At 43.3% G+C, this 19,571-nt stretch overlaps 1 protein-coding gene across 9 annotated transcripts in view; it reads left to right on the top strand.

Annotated features, from left to right (window-relative positions):
* The first annotated feature begins 1,642 nt into the window (after positions 1-1,642).
* The window catches only part of USO1 (USO1 vesicle transport factor), a 35,866-nt gene continuing 17,937 nt past the window's right edge, over positions 1,643-19,571 (top strand). For 3 of the 9 annotated variants that reach the window (XM_075039521.1, XM_075039544.1, XM_075039511.1), the window contains exons 1-10: positions 1,643-1,802; positions 2,239-2,325; positions 2,449-2,513; positions 8,698-8,777; positions 10,958-10,969; positions 14,504-14,604; positions 16,609-16,711; positions 16,858-16,913; positions 17,355-17,475; positions 19,235-19,413. In XM_075039521.1, coding sequence (XP_074895622.1) covers positions 1,737-1,802; positions 2,239-2,325; positions 2,449-2,513; positions 8,698-8,777; positions 10,958-10,969; positions 14,504-14,604; positions 16,609-16,711; positions 16,858-16,913; positions 17,355-17,475; positions 19,235-19,413 — 870 coding nt within the window. In that variant the 5' untranslated portion in view covers positions 1,643-1,736. Of the gene's footprint in view, positions 1,803-2,238; positions 2,326-2,448; positions 2,514-8,697; positions 8,778-10,957; positions 10,970-11,383; positions 11,403-14,503; positions 14,605-16,608; positions 16,712-16,857; positions 16,914-17,354; positions 17,476-19,234; positions 19,414-19,571 lie in introns of those variants that run through there. The other 6 variants (XM_075039563.1, XM_075039536.1, XM_075039552.1 and 3 more) reach the window with 4 other exon arrangements.

Raw genomic sequence — 19,571 nt, 5'->3', positions numbered from 1 at the left:
TTCTTGGTGAGGGCCGGAATCTCCTTATGCCCAATGCGAGGGTTTCTGGCGAGTTCTGGTGCTTGGTGCGTGTCTGCTGCAACGCACCTGGTTACTTGGCGAGTAAAACTTGGGGAAGGTTTCTTTGCTGCCTGGCAAGGCAGAAATCCTCCGCTCCTCATGCCAGGTGGTGTCTGTGCGGGGAAACAACGGGGGCGGTGGAAAAGGAAAACCGTGGCCAGCCCAGAGGTTTAGGCAGTTTCAGAGGAAGTTTGGGTTTTCTCACCCACTATGGAAGATGACGCTGGGGAAAAGGCAGTTGCTTAGAAAAGGTGTTTACCTCCAAGCGGGATAATGCAGGGCAGGCGAGAGGTGAATGGCAGGTCTGTGTCAAGTATTGCAGAAACGAGGGGTGATTGCTCTGCATCTTCTTTTTACTAGGCTGAGGGGTTTGCTGCACCCCAAAGCCTACGGGCTTTTTTTATGTTAGTGGAAATGCAGTTATACATCAACAAAACTGCTTGGCAAAAGCCTGTTTTGTAATGAGTGCTGTGGCATCTCACCTTTTTAGACAAATGCATTGGTTTTTGGTGTCTGTCTTTAGATGGGGAAGCTATTCGTTTTAGAATATGGAAAGAATAAATGTTTAGTTTCAATTACGTTTTTTAAAATGTTGATTTCGAACTTCAGTTGATGGGGAAAATAAACTCCCCAAAGCTCTTAATTTAAATTGCGATGCGAGAGAGGTTCCTTCCCTGGAATGAAATGAAGTAGTTTTAGTCCCAAGTAAGACGATCGGTTTCCTTCTGTGTTAATTCAATATCGTTGCTATAAAATTTGCTGTAACTTGATACACAGAAAAACCCAAATGCTGCCAAGCCAAAAGTCCTATTGGTAACCCTCGGGAGTGCTGTGTCAGGGTGATGTGCAGATGCAGTGCCTGAAGGGTTTGGAGCCCTGGTTCTTGGCTGCTGTTCCTCAGCAGGAATACGGAAAGTGCTGCAGTAGCATCCAATGAGGGGAAGTTCAGCATCTGAAAGAAAATTAACTACCTAGTGCTCTTCTCTTAGACCGAACTGCCAGTGGTATCCGGCCACGGTTCTGTTTCTCAGCAGGCTGGTTCCAGTACAGAAATGCAACACAGTCATTTTCTTCTTCTAGTTAGGAGTTGGCATCGTGTTTTCCTTTCCCGCTACGTACAACCACGGTTTCTGAATCGCAGGCCGAAGGCTTTGCCTCGGGGTTCTCCCGGACGGACGGACAGACCCCGGGAACGCCGGGGAGGAACTGGGTTACTGCGGTGTCCCGGGTTGAGTTTTCAGGCCGGTTAATGCCCGCAGCCCCCGCGGGTCGGTTTTTCCTTCTGAGCAACAAGACCTTCTGCTAACTGACGTGGTGTCCAGCGCTTTTCTCGCTTCTTGGTGTTTTTTTTTTTTTTTTTCCCGGGTGAAAACCGTGAAAAATGCAGGCGGTGAGGGAGGGGGAGTATCGCCCAGCCGCGTCCCGCCGCGCTGCCGGCCCGCGTTACCCGCGCCGGCGCGGCCAGGCCCCGCCCCCGCCGTGACGAGGCGGTGGCCGCCGGCCCCGCCCCCCGCTGGGCGCGGCCGCGGGACTCCCGCCCCTCCCGCCCCGGCCACGTCGGTGCCACGTCGCGGCGCAGGCGCGGTGGACGTTTCCGTCCCGGGGGCGGCGGACGCGGTAGAGCGGCGGCGGGGGCGCGGGGGCGAGCTCCGCTGTCCGCGCCGAGCCCAGCCGCCATGAACTTCTTGCGGGGCGTCATGGGCGGCCCCAGCGCCGGGCCGCAGCCCTCCGGCGCCGAGACGGTGAGCGGGGCTGCGCCGCGGCCCGGCCGGGCCTAACCGCTGCCGCCGGCTGGGCTGGGCTGGGGTGGCGGGGCCGCGGCGGGAGCTGGGCGGATGGCGTGGCGCCGCCCGGGTCGCTCTCCCGCAGGGTAGCGTGCGGGGCCGGCGGTGGGGTGTCGCCGGGGGTCGGACGACGGCTCCTCTCCGCCGGCCCCGGGCTGCCGATGGCCGGCCGGCTGTTTGCCGGGGCGGCTCCGGGACTCGGTGCGCCTTCCGCGGTGCGCGGCCGCAGGCTGGGGTTTGGCGGGGTCGGTGCGGTGCCTCGTTGCGCGGGGAGAGGTGGGAGCGCTCCCGTGCAGGGGCTGGAATGAGGGTGTGTTTCGCGGAGCGCTTCGGGATGGGTTGCGCGGCCGTGGCACGTTGCTTTTTTTAATGCGCGTGTCCTGTGCGTTTCCAGATTCAGAAGCTGTGTGACCGAGTAGCTTCCTCCACGTTGTTGGATGACCGGAGGGATGCTGTACGTGCTCTTAAATCACTGTCTAAGGTAAGCACCTAGCTTCCTCGGGAGCTGCGTGGGTTTTTAATAGTTTTGCGACGTATTGCTTAAAACGTTTTGCTTGAACTTTGGGTTAGGCCGTTAACTACTGTTCCGTGTGTCTCCAAACAGAAATACCGCCTGGAGGTAGGCATACAGGCTATGGAACATCTCATCCATGTTCTTCAGACAGACCGGTAAGTGTGTTGCTGACTTTGGGCAGCCACTTCCAGCTGATAACCCGGCCCTTCCCTGCTGCTGAAATGCACATGTGCAGGGTCAGTTCTCTGTTCCAGTGAAGCTAGGAGGGGAGCTGGGTTTCTAAGAGCTTTTCCGCCACAGTGGTTTTTTGTGATGGCAAACTTAATCAGAGCGTATTCAGAGGTGAAAAGAACAGAATTCCAGGAACTTGGCTGAGGGACAGAAAGACCAGTTCAAGAGTAAAGGTGGCAACCAAAGTGCATCTTAATGCTTCTCAGTGGTCAGTTTCCACTACTGTGGAAAGGTAAATCCTAACTCATAATGTTAATTAAATGTTCTATTGGAAATAAATCAACCTGTTATTGGGCAAAATGTGAACTAGACACAATTAAGAGGAAATGAATGAAGTCAGCAAATGTGTGTTTTCTCAGGTGTGTGTCATCAAATGAATTGGAATAATTCTGTCATGGGGAATAATGCAGGCTTTTCTATTGAAGGGTTGAAGTAAATAGGAGGGATGGACTCCACAGCTGCTGTTAAGACAGATGACACTAGTCTAAATACTTTATGTGGACTAGAAAGTAATATTTCTGCAGTCTAGCATTTAAAATACCTTTCTTATCCATCTGTTTCTGCAACTGATGGTGTTGCTGTACTTGATAGTACCCACCTGTTGTAACTTGGAACCTGTTTGCAGTGCTCTGATTTAAGCTTCAAATACTGCACAGTTCTGGTGCTTAGGTGTTGTGACAGCCTTTCAGTCTGGATTTGAACATAAAGCTGGTAAACGTAAAAAAACCCCGCAGTCATAAGGGCATATATGGACTGCTTGCATGTGTGTATGTGGGAAAGATTTTCTAAAGCCAAGCCAAAGGAGAATGGGGAAAGCAGCAGTTCAGTGTCTAGAAGGAGGCATTATTGCCATTCTGTTGGCTGGGTAGTTAAAAATGAATGTCTGGCCTGCATGCAACTTGCAGGATGCAGACAGTAAAAGGGAAGGTTATGGGAGTAAGTGTCACTGATGTGAAGGGGAAGCCCTTCAAAAAATTAGGTCAAGGAGCCTGCTTTCATCCACTTATCTGCTCATGAGGCCAGATTTGAACTTTGAGAAGGGAGGCGGGGCTCTGCTGGTCTCTTTGCCTTTCAGGTGCTAACCTGAACCCTTCAGGGCTGGAACTTGAGAGCTTTTCTGTGCTTTTTGGGCCCCAGTTGTCCGTTTGGAGTTTTTGTGTGCTGGGGCTCTGTGCACATGTCTTGTGTGACAAGTTTTTGAGTTCAAAAACCAGCAAATATGTAGTTGTGGATTTGGGGTTTTCAGCTGAGAAAATGCTGATAGGCAGATTACCTACTGTGTGTTTTATGCTGGAGCAGCACATCAGCTGGCCAACATGTTGTATGCTGTGGTTCATTTGAGAGAGGTCTAGTTGTAGCACCTGTGTCTCATAAGTTCAGGTATGTGTTACAGGTGGTGTGAGTGCACTGTTTGGTGTCTGTGATTGCAGAGGTGAGGCTTTGGGGACTTTTTCACTTGTAGGAATACAAAGCAAAGCTAGCTCATCTGAATAATTGGTTGATAAATGAGTCGCAGGCTCAGCTGTTCCCGGTGCCCAGTGTGACTGGCATATCAAACTGAGAGGATGGTGGTGTGACAGAGGACAGTGCTGTTGTGCTGTCATCGCTGTTTCAGTGTGTGCCCGTAGGTGTGATCTTTGGACCTTCGCAGTGTCCTCCTGAGGTGCCCTGAAGCTTTCTGTAGAAGTGGAAAATGCTCATTTGCTCTTCCCCTATTTTTTTTGTGTTGCAGCTGCTTAAGATTATTTTTAAGTAGCAGCAGCAACAATGCAACTTCAGAGAAAAGAGAAGTCAATGATTGACTTAATTTGTTTTCTCACATGTCACTGTATTCATGTGAGTGACTCGTGTGCTGGTCCTGTACACGGACTGTGTGGCTGTGAAGTTTAAGATTACAGAAGGTCTAATTTGATTAGAAATGTGAAAGGATGAGGAAAACAGTATGGTGAAGTCAAAATGGTGACTTTTGTTTTCCTCTGTAGCTTAGCTTTAGGGAAGTATGCTGCTTTAGTGATTATTAGGTTGGCCTGAAGATGGGTGGCTGAGCTCCTGAGGTGAAGCTTTTTGGCCCTGAAGCTGCTGATAGTGGTTATCTTACTGACTGGAGATGTTGCACACCTATCTGCCTGTTGTCTGGGATGTATGCCTGTAGTTGCTGTGTTTTGCATGCTTCAGAATGTGAATGTATTCCATGGGATTCCTGTCTTAGTTCCCAGCTGACTAGAAGCAGGGGTTGGTTGGACTGTATCAGGTGAGGCTTAATCTGCTCTCCAGCCTTTCTTTCAGGAATGGGGTGTTTGGGTGGAAAGAATTACAGGGGAGGAGCCAGCAGCAGGCATGGGTCTCTGAATTTGCAGAGCCAGGATGCATGTGTGCAATGGATAGCTGGTGTACAGAGTACTGTAATGTGAGAACAGTGACAAGTGCAAACACGCCTTCCTGTTACGTATTTACCAAAAATTAATGGAACAGTTCAAGATGCACAACTGTTCGATCTTCAGCAGCATTTGTCGTGGTGGAATGCACAAAATGGAAGCAACTTTGCTGGTAAGAGAGGACTATTTCCTAATGCAAATAACCTCATTGTGAAATCAGTATCTAATGGACAAGTCACTTGGCTTTAAGACTTCAGCCAAGTACAATAGGACAGCTCTTTTCTGAGAATTATGTTAACTACTATTCATGTACTCTTGAGTAAAAAAGTATGTATCTTCTATCTCTGGTGTCTCTCCTGATTTTGGTGGATCAATTGTTCCTTCTTATGGAATGTGAAGTGATAAGCACAAGTATGGTATGAGGTCTGTAGTAGCAGTACTAGTTCTTTCCTTCCTTCCATTTGCAGCCTTGTTGCTGTGTTAATCATTTGCATTCCTTGCAGTGAATTGTGCTTTTCTTTAACTCTTTGTGTTATAAGGCATGCCAGTATTTCCTTAATTCTGAAGTTGTTAGTATGAGCTGAGAATCATTTGTAGCTTCATCTCCTAACTCTAGTAGGGAAGAGGCCTGGTTTGCATGGCTGCGCTGAAATGCTGCGTGCTTCTTGTTTTGTTCTCGTTTTTGTCCTCAGATCTTATACTGTTGCTTCAAATTATTTACAGCCTTTATCCTGGAACAGAAATGCACTGCTTCTGTTTCTGAAATGAACATGTTGTTCCACTTGTTATACAGTTTACTCGTAGATTGCCTTAAGCTCTATCTCCTGCCTGAGTACTTAAAACCGGTTCTATAGAAAACTGACTTCTTTCACTAGTTTTTCAGCTGTGCGCATCAGCCTTCCTGGAGCCTGCTAACACTCCTGAGTCAGCTTTTAAATGTTGCAGACTCTTACACACACCAGTGTTTTTATGCCATATGTTTATTTTGTAATATGAATTAGGAACTGTAATCTAATAGAGGACTTGGCTTGACTTGCTGTCTAGATGTTGCCACATCCCACGAGGGATTATTCTGGAAAAAAATTTGGCATTGACTTCAGAACAGGCTGCTACCGCTCAACTGTTGGTGTGTGAGAAGGCACCCAGAGTGAGAACTCAACTTGATCTTTAACTGCTTTGGTTCTACTTATGTAACAAGATTTTTTAATTTCAGTGTGACAATTAGAATAGTTTGAAACCTAACATGAACCTATGAGAAAGAGTTCTCTTATTTTTGAGTTGTAATATGCTTCTCATTAAAACTTTTGGAAGAGGTTGTATAAATGCCATTATCCCTTTGATAGCTTATCCATGACTTGAGTTTTTAGGGGGAACAAAACGCCTTCCTTTCCAGGCATGCTGTGGTTGATGACATGATGGAAACACCCTGCTTTTCCATGCTTTTCTTGACAGTATAGATGATGCTTGTCTCCATTCTGACAGCGCAATGCCATAATTTTAGAAGAATAGGTAAAAAAGGTTTTTTCAGGCACCTACCTGGGCAGGACAATACCTGGGTGCCTTCACTTTCATATGATTCTTCTCTGCTATTGTTTGTGAACTCATGGAGTGCTGCACTGACATCTTGGTCGAGTGCCACATAAAAGCACAACTAGCCGAGGGAAGATGCTGAAGGTGGCTTGTGCGGGATTGTTGCATTGCATAAAGGCCGCTTCTTTTATGGATGCGTGACAGACTGGAAGTCTATTTCTTTACTGATTTTTCACTACAGAGCAAAAGCTGCACAGCTTCAGTCTGAACAGAACAATCAATAAAATGTTGTATGTGGCAAACAGCAGATGGTAGCAAGGCAGTGAAAGCAAAGATAGGATGCTGCTCCTCATTTTGTGATGTGTTCCTCTTTAGACAAGAGAAAGAAGACATGGTTTTACCACATCTACATCAAATTTCCTTATTCTTTTGTAGCTGCTGTGATTTCATTAACAAGGGAAAGGAAAAGCAAAGCTGCAGCTTGTTTGGTTTTTTTAAGTCTCCAGGAAATAATTTCTATATGTTTTTCACATGTTGAATTGTCTCAGTTAAATGAAAAGGAAACCATAGGCTTTGTAGTGTTGTGTTGAAGAACTAAAATTACAGTAAAGGGAAAACATAAGCAGGCTGGAAATCTGAGCATACCTGCTGGATGAGAACATTTACATGGACTAAAAGCTTCCTTTATGTGCCTTGACTAGCAGTTTGGCAGAGGAGGAGATAATTTTCTTCTCTTTTGTTTCCACGACAGCCCAGCTTAAAAGCAGGTGGTATGAGTTGAGTGACATACTGAGGAAAAATGCATGTGTCCTGGGAGGACATCAGCAGGACTAGGATTCAGTTCAAAACCCATGTGAAAGAACAAACTACACTGACACCTGACTATTTCTACCTTTGATTTAGTGTGTCATAAAAAGGGAGGTGAGGTGTCACTTTGACAGCCTGCTCAAGCCCTTGCTGTAGTGATACAAGAAATGTAGGTACAGATTGCTCCATCTGTCTTCCGAAAGCTAGTGGATCACCTTGAAGCATCTCTGCTTTTCCTGGTTGCAACAACTGCTGTAGGTCTGTTGTCCTTAGTGGTGTAGCAGAGATAGCTGGCCTCAATTAAGGTGTGGCTTTTAAGATTGCTAGTTAGGTTGGGTTTTTTAGCCCTCTGCTCTGAACTGGCCTAGTAGTTCCTTAAAATGCAAATTAATCTTTGGTGTGGAGGCCTTACTTTGTATGTCTTGGACACCATTGAAAGTGTATAGTGAAAAGGTTGAATGAGGGGTCTTGTTTTGACAGCATGCTCTCCTGATGCTTGGGCAAGACATAAAAATAGCTGTGAGGTGTGTTCTCCTGCACTCTGAGATGCCTTCCTTTGTGATGTTATGTTTTATTTTCCTTTGTTTTTTGACCAGCTGTGCTTTCATACTTTTGTGGTTTATAAACAACAAAGCAAGTAACAAAAATGGCTACGTTCCCCCAAATAACTCTTGCACTGGGTCTTTTTTGTAGCATAGGGTTTATGGATTGTTTAGCATTTGTAACACAGAAGAAATAGGTCTGTTATAAAGCACAGCTTTTTAAGAGAAGAGTCTTGGTGTAAGCAGGTGAACTAATGCTTTGGGGTTAGATTGGCTGCCCAGCAGCTTCCTGGGGATGCTTGGAGATCAAAAGCCCTTAATAACTGGGTGTAGTCCTAGTTGGTGACATGGAGGCTGGCCTGTTTGGGAGAATCTGTAGCTGTTGTCATTGCGTTCATGTGGAGCGCAAGCTTTTGGCCCCTGGTTCTTGCTGATGGGATAGCGGGAAGGGTCTTTCCTGGGATGGTACCGAAGCTTGTCTGCAGCTTCTTTGGGTGACTTTCTGGGAGGGTGTCCAAATCCTTCCCAGAGATTTCTCCTGGTATGCTTGAGAAGCAGGTTGGAAGGAGTGACTCAAGAAATGGAAGAGATGCTTACAGTGAAGCTTTCTGTGGTCATCTTGTGTCACGAGACTTTCTGGATGTGGCCACCTGAGGGAATGCAACTGGGAAAAGGAGTTAGACTCCATTTGGGGACTGGACAGCTCATGGTTACATGGTATTACGAAATGTCTGTCAACATCAGTCCTTCTCACTTGATCTAATGCTGCAAAGGGAAATGCTTGTGCAGAGAAGCTATGTTGTGAGAGTAGCTGGGAATAAGTCATTAAAGAAAAGTGGTTCTTTCATTTGCAGTTCAGATTCTGAAATAATTGGCTATGCCTTGGACACACTCTACAATGTAATATCGAATGACCTAGAAGAGGAGGAGCAAGGTAAGTGCTTGGTAGTAATAGTAGTATTAACTGTGGGGGTGCTCTCCTTGGTGGTTTTGTTCAAATTACAAACTGCAATACTCTGTGATGTACTAATGTGGAGATTTGCTTTATTATTGTGTAGGTGTTACAACAATGGTAAAAATCTAGTTGTATGCAGCCAGGTTGTAATGGGATAATTTGTTGTTTTTTCTAGTTTGTAAATAAAGAATAGAGTCATCGTTTGGTATTGGGAAAGGACAGTTCTGGCTGTTACTGTCAAATGGGACACTACTATCTGATGATTTAACAAGGATATTGAGAGATGAAAATCTCAGGTACCTATGATAAGGTGGCTCTATGTAAGTGTGGAAAAACCCTGCTGTGGCCTTTACAAAGAGACTGTCCTTCCCAACATAGTTAGATGTAGAAGTAGGTACTATACAGCAAGGTTGTGAAACTCCCTGCCCCTCCTGCCTTTATTTTATTTTCAAAGGCCTTTGTTGATAGGCTATCAAAACTGGTCTCAAAGGCCAGTAAAATGGTCGCAGCTCTTAAAAACAATCCCATACTTCACAGAAACATCAGTACACTGAAGAAGATGACAGCAGTAACCCAAGTTAGGCTTGGGCTAGAATAATGTTCTTAAAGCAAAGTACATGAATAGGAGCCATGACTGCGCAGACTGAATTAGAGCCAGATGCTTCTGACAAGTAAAACAGTTGTGGAGCATAACCATTTCAGGCTCTTCGGTGAATGGTGTAGAAGGCAGAACAACCTCAGTTTCCCTGTTTTTAGCACAAAGGGTGTACCTAGAGAATGGGGATGGGATCTGGTTGAGGGCTGTGTGAGTGCTAGCTTGGGAGGAGGCCTCAATCAGAGAGCGATGCCTGTCAGGTGCTGAGCCTGTGTGCCCTTGCTCTCACCACCATCACTGGGGAGAATGGAGACCAGGCACTAGTTACAGTCCTGCAGGTGACTGCCAAGTAGGTTGCTCTGCCAGAAAGGTCACTTAGCTGTTAAACTGAAGCAGGTTGTGTAGTAGAGCCCACTGGGGGATTCAGCTGATATTTCTGACATTTCACTTGTGCCTTGTTGCAGGTGTTACTTGGGAAACCATTTCTGCTTGTATTTGCCAATCGGGTCCTGGCCTGATCCCTGTTTAAACTAGTAATCCAAGCCAAATGGCTGTAGACTTGCTTTCCAAGGCTTTAAGAGAAAAACATCGACAACCAATAAAAAGGCTTGTAGGTTATCCATTCTGCTTTTGGTTGAATGAACATGAAAATCCATCATATCAGCTTGTCCAAAAATAAAAAAACAGAGGCCTTGGGCAAGCATGAATACAGTGTGAGCGGAAGGCTACATTTAAGGTGGCTGAATATCTGTGGGTTCATTATGTCCTGCATTTGCCATGGACCTCAAGAGTCTTTCTAGTCCTGACAGTATTTGTATCTCATTCTTTAGTTTCCATTACATGTAGTGGAGTGTGAAGGCTCCTTTGAATGGGCAAAATATGAGGTGATACTGCCGTTAGAGTTTAAGTCTCTTGTCTGCAGTATTTACCCCAAGATACTACTTCAAAGTCTCTTTAAGTGATAAATAACCTTATGGAAAGTAGGTGAGATTTCTCCAATATGAGTAAATTTTGCCAGTTATGTTTTGGTATGTTGGCATTATGTTGTGCAGTATGTCCTTTCACAGTGTCTTCTGCAACGAACTGTCTCGTCTTGCATAGATGCAAGTGAGTTGCAAGCGGAAATCCTGTGATATGTTATTCTTAACCATCTCTCAAATTGTGGCTTTGCTTACTTGCCCTTCTTTTCCCTGTTCATCCAGTTGCCTGATCTTGATGAAAGAGGTTTTGAACAAGATCAGAGTTATATAGTGCTGGTGAATCCATGTTCATGGTAGTAGCCTTGATTATGGACTTGACAAGAATGTTCTTAGCTGTCTCCTATGAAGAGCGAAGAATTGACAAATTGAGTTACGTATGTGCCATCACCAGTGTTCTAAGAGTACAGTGTTGTTTAGTTTGGCCACTTCCATAAGAACTACTTGAAGGAGTAATTGCTGCCGTAGAAAGCTAGGATGGCTGCTTTGAAAACCTGAGCTTATGCTGCTATTGGTTGTGCTGTTTGGAAATCTATTCAACTTGTAAACCTTTCTCTTGTTTCTTTTTCTTTTATCTGCATTGACAGATGATTCTGAAGGTAAAAGAACCTTTACTTATATAAATATGGCACTTTGTTTTAGGACTAGTTGCTACTTACACCCGTAACACTTGCTGCTGTTTAAAAAGGACACTGTAAAGACTTGCACCGGAGCTTAGTGAAACTTTTTGCATTCTGCTTTATACATGTTCTTTGGAGCTGAACTGTCTTCCCAATTTTTTCTCATGTGATTTGGGCATGATGAATGCCAGCAGATCTCCAAAGATTGTAATAATGATCAATTCTTGTTTAGGATGTCATGAAAGCCTGCAGCTTCAGAACTGGTAGGATTTTAATGGGCAAAAGTTTGTGAACAGAATTTCTGTTTTCAGGAAGCCCTGAAGTTTGACACAAATGCATGCGCTGCGCGTAAGGATCCTTCACAGTGTCTCTTTTAAGCAATGCATGTTCAAATACAGTGTTCACTTCTCCTGTAAGTTACCACTAACACTATGCATGTTCTCTGTTTTTTAAACTGGTTTTATCAAAAAGCACTTCATCTGTTTATTTTAAGATTAAATTCTAGTTTGCAGTGCTGCTTGTTAGTGAATCGCTAGGAGCTAATCTTAATAGATGGAAGTCATTCTCTTTATTTGAGCCCTGTGAATGTGTGGATTTAAAGAGCGATTATGGGTAGAAGTCTGATTCCAAGATAGGTGGTGTATCCACACAAGCAGAAGATGCAGTTTCACTTAGCTTGTTTCTTTCTGTCTGGCTCCTCTCTCCCTTTAAAAAAAAAATTTTAGTAGAAGAAATACTGATAAGAAAAAGCCAGAGTTGGGAGGGAGACAACTTTTATTTGTCCCTTTTATAGAAGAATCCAAAACATCCTGAACTGGAGTCATGCTTTTGGAATAAATAAAAACTACAGTAAACTTACAAGAAGCTTTCTAAGTTGTGTATACTGCTCGGGTTTTGCTGAAGCATCCAGAAGTTGCGCAAGGAGAAGAGTTGGAATTAGGAGGAATCCGTAGTTCAAACACATGCTATTTGTAGCTGAGTTTCAGTAAAGCACAAGATGTTTGCTCATAACCTGTTGAAAATTCAAAGTGAAATATTTTGACTTAAGCATCTATTTAAAAGATAAGTTTAGGTCTATGGGCTTTCCTTGGTTTGCAGCAAGCTACAGTGCACACAATCTGTGTATGATTCTTAGCTGAGTTGCCCCTTATTCTGCAGTAGCAAGTGCAGCAACTGAAATTCTGTGGAGTTGGCTTACCTGGTTTATTTTCATTTATATAGACCAGGAGTGACCCAGACTTGATAAGCTCCTCGGCTTCAGAGAGCTCACTATCCGACTTGTATTCTGCTAGATGCTACAAGCCTGGGCTAGAGTTACTTTTGCATGCAGTCCGTCCTCCCTTTTGTCATCTTTTGTTAGTATTTCCTAGTTTCTGCAGTGAAAAATTTACGGCAGACTGGTGCTGCTTCTCTCTCCCACTTGTAAGCTACGTACCGATAAGTATTTCGGGAGAAATACTGCTATACGGCATTAGAGAAATGGTCAGCTACTCCCTGATGTCTGAAAGGCCGAACAAAAACCTCTTTCCTGTATTGGAAATCCTTAAAAATTAGATCTTATAAACTGATACCTTGTAGCAATTCACTATAGCCAACAGTTTGAATTGGTTTGGTTGCAATAAAATTGTTTTCTTGGCACCAAATTTTTATGGTAGAGTCCTCTGATTTCTCTCTTTTGCCATACCCCTAACAAGTTAGGAAGTTTGACGATTGTCTGGTGTTTGGCCCTTTTTATAGCTGCTTAGTTAATGGTTTGTTAGTGACTCCTTCATAAGGCTATAGATCCTGCAGTTTCAGCAGGAGGTAAAATACTTGTTTTGCCTTCACTTAACCAAATCAGGCTTTTGGATTTGGTCAGAAATTCTGTGGTTTTACCACGGGTTTTTTGTCTTTTACGCTTCAAGCTGTTCCTGTGCCTGTGGTTTCATCAGGTAGCACATCAGGGACGATGTCGCAGTGTTGAACGTACATCTGCGTGATTTGTAGGGCAGCCTGATGAAGATGACGAGCAGCGGTTCATTTGCTGCGCCTCTTCAATGAAGTGTTGGACTGTCTGAACTGTGTAAAACAGAGTAGAGCCTGGGCAGGTGGCAGCATGCTCTGTGGGATGGGAGGGGCTTGGAGGTTATGGAGGGAGAAAGCAGAAAAGCAGCAAGTTTTAGGGGATGTGTGGGGAGAAGAAGTTTTATAGGGAGAAGGGTGTTTGGCTGGAGCTGCTATGAGTGGATGTGTCCCATGTATTGCACCCCTAACAGTTAATTTGTGCTCACTGGCTTTCTGTGCTGTTGTGAGAAGCCTTGTGTAAACACAACCAAGCAGAGAACCAACCTATTTTTTTAACTCGGTGAGCCTCTTGTCATATGGGGTGGCCGCTGCTGTCATGTGCAACTGAATTCCTGCTCCGATTGAGTGGGATTGGATTTGAACTACTGCTAAGCAGTTGAAAAGCTGAGGTCTCAGAAATCATACTGGACTTGAATGAAATGTTTTCTCTTCGTGTCCAAAATGAAAGTATAATAAAAAACTCCCTTTGAATTAGAATTGTGCTTCCTCAATTTGACAACTGAAATTGCTTAACTATGCCAACGAGTAGCACCTACATATGATTGTTTTGTAAAATAGCTTTGTAAATTGTCACTCGGCCTATAAAAATAGCAGCAGTGCCGAGATGCAGTTTGCATGTTTTCTGTTTTGTGGGATACTTCTGCATTTGTGTTTTGTGCAATGATGATGCATGAAATAATTGTCTAAGACGAAATTCATATGCTACCCCAATTCTACACAGGTGAAGAGTAAATAACAGAATGGCACTTGATTTCCCTTGCAAAATCAATTCAGATTCCGGGACTGAGAGGTTATGATGCTCGTGTTTCAAACTTACTCTCCTGATGTTTAGGTGTTTTCTATTGCTAAACCAAAATAAATAAATGAGGTGTCTGAATCACTTAGCTTTAGATAGTTTATATTCCCCATTGCTTGCTTCACGCCTGTTGGTATGAAATGTGCTTTGCTTTTGCACATTAGTGAATGGTCCTTATAAGCAACTGCTCTACTGGATCAGTTCAGCTGCATGTGAACATAGCCACTTTGAGGCTTTCTGCTCCTCCTCTGCTGGGAGGGTTCTCTTCTCTCTGAATTCTCTGCTGACTTAAGTGTGTGCTTCGTTATATCTGTAACAGGCAACTGTGCGGGTGAGAACTGTGAATCTTGTTGGATATGGTACATTGAAATAGGTTTTTTTTCTTTTAATGCTGAAATGAGTTTTTGTAGATTTTTTTGGTTCCCTACTGTTTTTAAAACAAAATACCTCTTTAGAAAAGTTCTGTTTAGAATAATAGCTTTTGTATTTTGTGCAAAGCTTGTGTCAGTGGTTTTTTGTTAATAATTAACAGTATAGTAGTGACTCTAAAACTTCTTGTCACCCATGGCCCTATTTTAGTAACAATAAACATCACAACTACCTGAAGTTCTTCCAATCATGTGTTGTAATAAATTGGTTTTTTACTATTACAGAAGAAAACTTGCCAAAACAAGTTGATGATTTGGGAAGTCAGTTCACAGAGATTTTCATAAAACAGCAAGAAAATGTCACACTCTTGTTGACTCTTGTGGAGGTGAGTAGCAGTATCATACTTGGAATACTGAGGCATATGTAGTGCTGCGCAGGGAGGGTATCTTAATGGGTAAAGCTATGCTTTTGTCTTTGTAGTGCGGCCTATGTCACATGTGAGGTGTTCTTAGACATAGTGAATGTGGGGTTGGAGGTGAGTGAATACTATGAACTGGATGAATGCTGTTAGTGCAGCTTTTAAAGCAGAGCAGCATTGAAAGGGTTTTAGATATTTGATTAGAAACAGTAAACAGTGTTGCTCTATGAACAGCAACTCCAGTCACTTGTGCAATGATGATTTTCCAGATGATAATTAAATGATAATGAGATAGTAATGTCTGTTGAGATGTAGTTCAACTAGAAAGGGTGACTGCTGTCCATCAGCATGATGCGTTTAACTCATTTTCCAATGGTTTTATCCTCAAGGACAGCCTCTTTATTCGTGTTTTCAAACCAAGAATATGATTGTGCTTGAGAGAAGAAGAGCAACATGAATCTCTTTTTTTTTTTTTCTTTTTCTTTGTAGTCCATAATCAGTAAAAAGATGATTTTCTACTCTTCCCTTATGGAACTTAAGTCGTGCTTTCAGCAGCATGAAAAATTTGTTAGTATATCTGACGCTTAATCCCTGAGTGTGGAGTTTCGGCCTCAGTAGATGGAAGTGCAAATCAGGAGCACAGTGTTGTAGACTATGGTTAGTGAGTTAGTAAAATTATCTTTCTGAAACTCTTGTTTGTGCCTGACAGTCCTATAGAACTACCTAGTGAGTGTGAAAGGTTGGTTTATAAATACAATCCTGAGATGCATAAATGCATTGGGTATTTGATGAAAATCCAGCATATACTTGATTGATCTATCTGTTACATGTTAGACTAGGGTCTTACTCTGCAGCAGAGTTCTGTTGATGTTATTGATCCTAATCTGAGATCTGCAAGTTCAAAACAGCAAGCACTTGTCCTAAAGATAGGTGAAACCTATAGGTGGAGCTGTGTGACTGTTGAAGCTAGCTTGGTGTGCAATTGCCCACAGAAGTGTCATTTGATAAAAATGTACATAGCATTGCACAGAGCTGTAAGCTTGCAATGTCTAAGTTATGTTTTTTTTCTCTGCAGATGCCTTAGTTCAGCATCCTTTTTGCTAGCAATATCATGCTGTTCAAGGTTTGTCCTGTACAAGAGTCAGTTTTAGAAAAAGTTTTATAAACTATCTAGCTTGCTTGGTGAGATGGTTAGGAAGTGGATTAGCTACCTCCTCTCTTATGCAGCAAGTAGAGTGGAGATGTTTATCTTGGCCAGTGCCTGGGATAGGCAGCGTGCTGAGGGAAGGACGACGCACACTCAGTGTTCACTTGTAACTAGGAACAGGGTTAAAATAAGACTGCTTGGCCAAATTAGTGGCCTACTGGCTTACTTCAAGGTGGTGCTTTAAAACCAGCAGGATTAGAGTACAGAAAACTCTGGAAGGCAACTCAGTTGAGATGTGGGTCCAGGTGTCAGCTGGTGAATGAGTTTGAGCTGACCCAGGGGGCCCAAAGGGTTGTTGTGGTTAGTCAAGTCTGTCCTTGGACTCGTTAGTTCTTGAGCTTTCTCTTGCTGACAAGACCCAATTTTAACAGAGAAGATGCTGTTACTGTTTGCGAACAGGAAGAAGATACAGAAGGCCTTGCTTTTCTTTGCCTTTTGGATTTCTGGGTAATATATAGGCTGACCTTTGGAGGATGGGACTGACTGGTTTTTAGAAAGAAGAAATAGCTAGGACAGCTGCCCCAGAGGAGAGGGAAGAAAGGAAGCTGCTGGGAGTTCACATTGCTGATAATAAAACAGAAAGAAGCATGGAATAGGATAGATTTTGCCTTGCTGGCCACCTGCTGTAATAAGATGGATGAAGAAAGAAATGGACAGGACATGAAATCCCTTATCCGTTTGGTGTCTGTTCATAACTGGTGTCTGGAGAGAAAGTTGAATACTGAGGAATTTATTACTTAATGTAATCCTCTCCATCTTTGCAGGAATTTGATTTCCATGTTCGTTGGCCTGGAGTGAAACTACTTACATCTCTTTTAAAGCAGCAAGGACCTCAAGTGCAGCAGATAATTCTTGTCAGCCCTATGGGTAAGTGGCTGAGTTATTGCTGATAAGCTTGAAGCTCAGCAAACATGAGTGCAGAGGGCTGTAGGAGCGTGCATCAAGGTGTTTTAAAGGCCTCCAGCATGAAAAAGCTCCACCTTTTGTTATGCTCTTTAATGTTTTTCTTGCAGGTGTTTCCAGACTCATGGATTTACTAGCAGACTCTAGGGAGGTTATACGAAATGATGTAAGTATAGAACAAAGGCAGCTCATCCTCTTAATAAATAGTAACTGTCAATTGAATTGCTGTTCTTTCTCTTGGCCTTCGGTCAGGTTCGCTTCCACTCTTCCTCTTTACTCATCAGATGCCAAAATGCTCTAATTACTTACTACAGAAGAGATGAGGTGCTTTACAAGTTCCCTCTTTATTCTGTGTAGCCGCTTAGCATTTTTTTTAACGGTACTGTGCTTCTATTTTGAAGTGCAGTGAGGCATGAGGGAACTATTGCGTGGTGTTTATGGTGGGTTTTGTTAGATGTGCTGAGTTGCAGGGCATGTAGTTCTGTCCTGTGATTCTGGCCAAGGATTATGGTGCTGATGCAGCATCCTTCCAAGAGCTGTGACTTGTGAAAAGCAATGTAGTTCTAGTAAAACTAAGTTTAATTTCTTCTCTCCTCTGCCTGTCAAGGGAGTCTTGTTGTTACAGCAATTGACAAAAAGTAATGCAGCCATACAAAAGATTGTTGCCTTTGAAAATGCCTTTGAGAGACTTCTGGATATCATCACGGAAGAAGGAAACAGTGATGGAGGTACAGTTAAGTCTAAGACTTACTCATAATCTTGTGCTTCTGCACAAGCTCTTAGGTGACTGTTTACGGTCTGATGTTAGTATGTACATGGAAGCTAGGTCAGTGGGTAGAAGGATCAAGAGATACTCCCTGGTTGTAACAAAGCAAGCAAAAAAAGACTGAGCGAGTGGGCGGGGTTTCAGCCTCTTTTGAAAACTTGTCTTGAGATCCTTAGTTAAAATATCAGTTAATTTCTCTGAGCATGTGTACATGAGTTTCTGTGTTCCTGTTTGGCTTAGGTCTGTGAATGCATATACTTAAAATGGCAGTGTCAGATATGTGTATGCTGCATTTGTCACTTACGGAATTAAGTGTCTGCATTCCTCCTGCAAGATCTTTGGATGCTTGGAGTGGCTGGAAGTAACAGCTTGCTGAGTTTCTTCAGCCTCACTAGTTAACTTCAGTTTTCTGGTTAGCTTCTTGCCAAATCATTTACCTGTTGTGGGGGAAAAAAAGATAAAAAAAAAAAAGAGCAAAAATGATGCAGCATGTAGGTTCTTTCTTTTTTTTTTTTTTTAAATTAGCAACACATGATGAGCTTACCATCAGTTGTAATTTGCTACAGGATCTATTTCAGTAATAAGACAGGTTGCTGTTCCATGACCTTTCTGTGGGCTGCAGGAGCAGTTAATGCTTCTCTCCCATCTGAATTATTCCAGGTATGTTGGCATGGAAGGATTAAGCAAACCTTTGATTCAAAGCTGCTATTTTTAGGCGGTTAATAATTTTAGGAGACTTGGTATGTAAATTCCTAAGTGCAAAGAGTTCTCTGCCTCCCCCCTCCTACATGTCCATTCCTCCTGTCTGCAGCCTTGCCAAGGGCTGGATTACCAGCTGTGGCTCTGCAGCAGGAGTGGGAAGGGGGGAGTGTGACAGCTGGTTTCTCTTTGTTCTCCCACTCCCAAGTCTGGCACTGCCTGTGTGTTTTCACAAGTGTAAGGAGTAAGTCTATCCTTTCTGTCGAGTCCAGATTTGGAGGCATCGCAGCAGTACTAGAAGCAGGATGCCTTTATTCGTGTTGTCTCATTTTCTCTTCACAGAGTACATAGTTGATTAGCATCTATAGTACTTTTTCAGTACAAGTAAAACCTGGGGGGGGAAGCTGCTGCAACTCTAAGGAGTTAAGTTTGAATTGGCTCATTGTAAGGGCTATTTCAAAGAATTGCTTCTCCACCCAAATAACCCCCAAAGTACCTTTGAAACGAGCTGAAGATGTAGCCAGCAATTAAGGAGAATGAATATGTAATCGAGTAAGAATTGCTGCGTTTGCATTGTGATGCAGTTCAAGAGGAACTTCATTTTAGTGCTTACAATACCAAGAGACAGTAGTGTAGCCTGACTCTGAAGTAGGTATATGTCAAGATAGAAAGTGGTTGTGAGGCTTTGTTTGAAGTTCTTCCCATTCCTACCCAATTAACTCATACAGACTGTATATTCTTTGGAAGTAATGTTTTTGTTTCAGGCTTGTGGAATGAACACAATTATGGTTTCTTTGGAAATATGCTGGATCAACATCGATGACCTTAATTTAGAGTGATCTTTGATTATTGTTTTCATGCATGAGGTTCACAGTTCTGGATCCAAATCTAATGTTTGTTAAGAAAGAAGAGTTCAGAAGTGTTAGCTCTGTTCCATCTAGAACATATCTAGTGCATGGAGAAGCTAGTTAGTTTTCTGTGTGTCGTCTTTTGATTAATCTTTTGGGTTTTTGTCTCACCAGGAATAGTAGTGGAAGACTGTCTCCTCTTATTACAAAACTTGTTGAAGAATAATAATTCCAATCAGAATTTCTTCAAAGAAGGTTCATATATTCAGCGTATGAAGCCTTGGTTTGAAGTTGGAGACGACAATTGTGGGTGGTCTGCACAGAAAGTAACTAATCTTCATCTAATGCTGCAGGTAAAACACTTCATCTAACTCCTAAGTACAGATGTCAACGCTTTTTCAGCAGTCTTGCAATGAAGAGTAAGTGTAATGTAACAGTTAACTGTGAAATCCCTGTGTCGTCTTTAGGTCAGAGTTGGCTACCAACCTTTACTAGACATACTGCTTTGAGC

The sequence above is a fragment of the Buteo buteo genome, chromosome 1 (genome assembly GCF_964188355.1).
Source record: "Buteo buteo chromosome 1, bButBut1.hap1.1, whole genome shotgun sequence".
NCBI lineage: Eukaryota > Metazoa > Chordata > Aves > Accipitriformes > Accipitridae > Buteo > Buteo buteo.
Note: the sequence above shows the minus strand (reverse complement) of the source record. Positions and strands in the feature narration are given on the sequence as shown.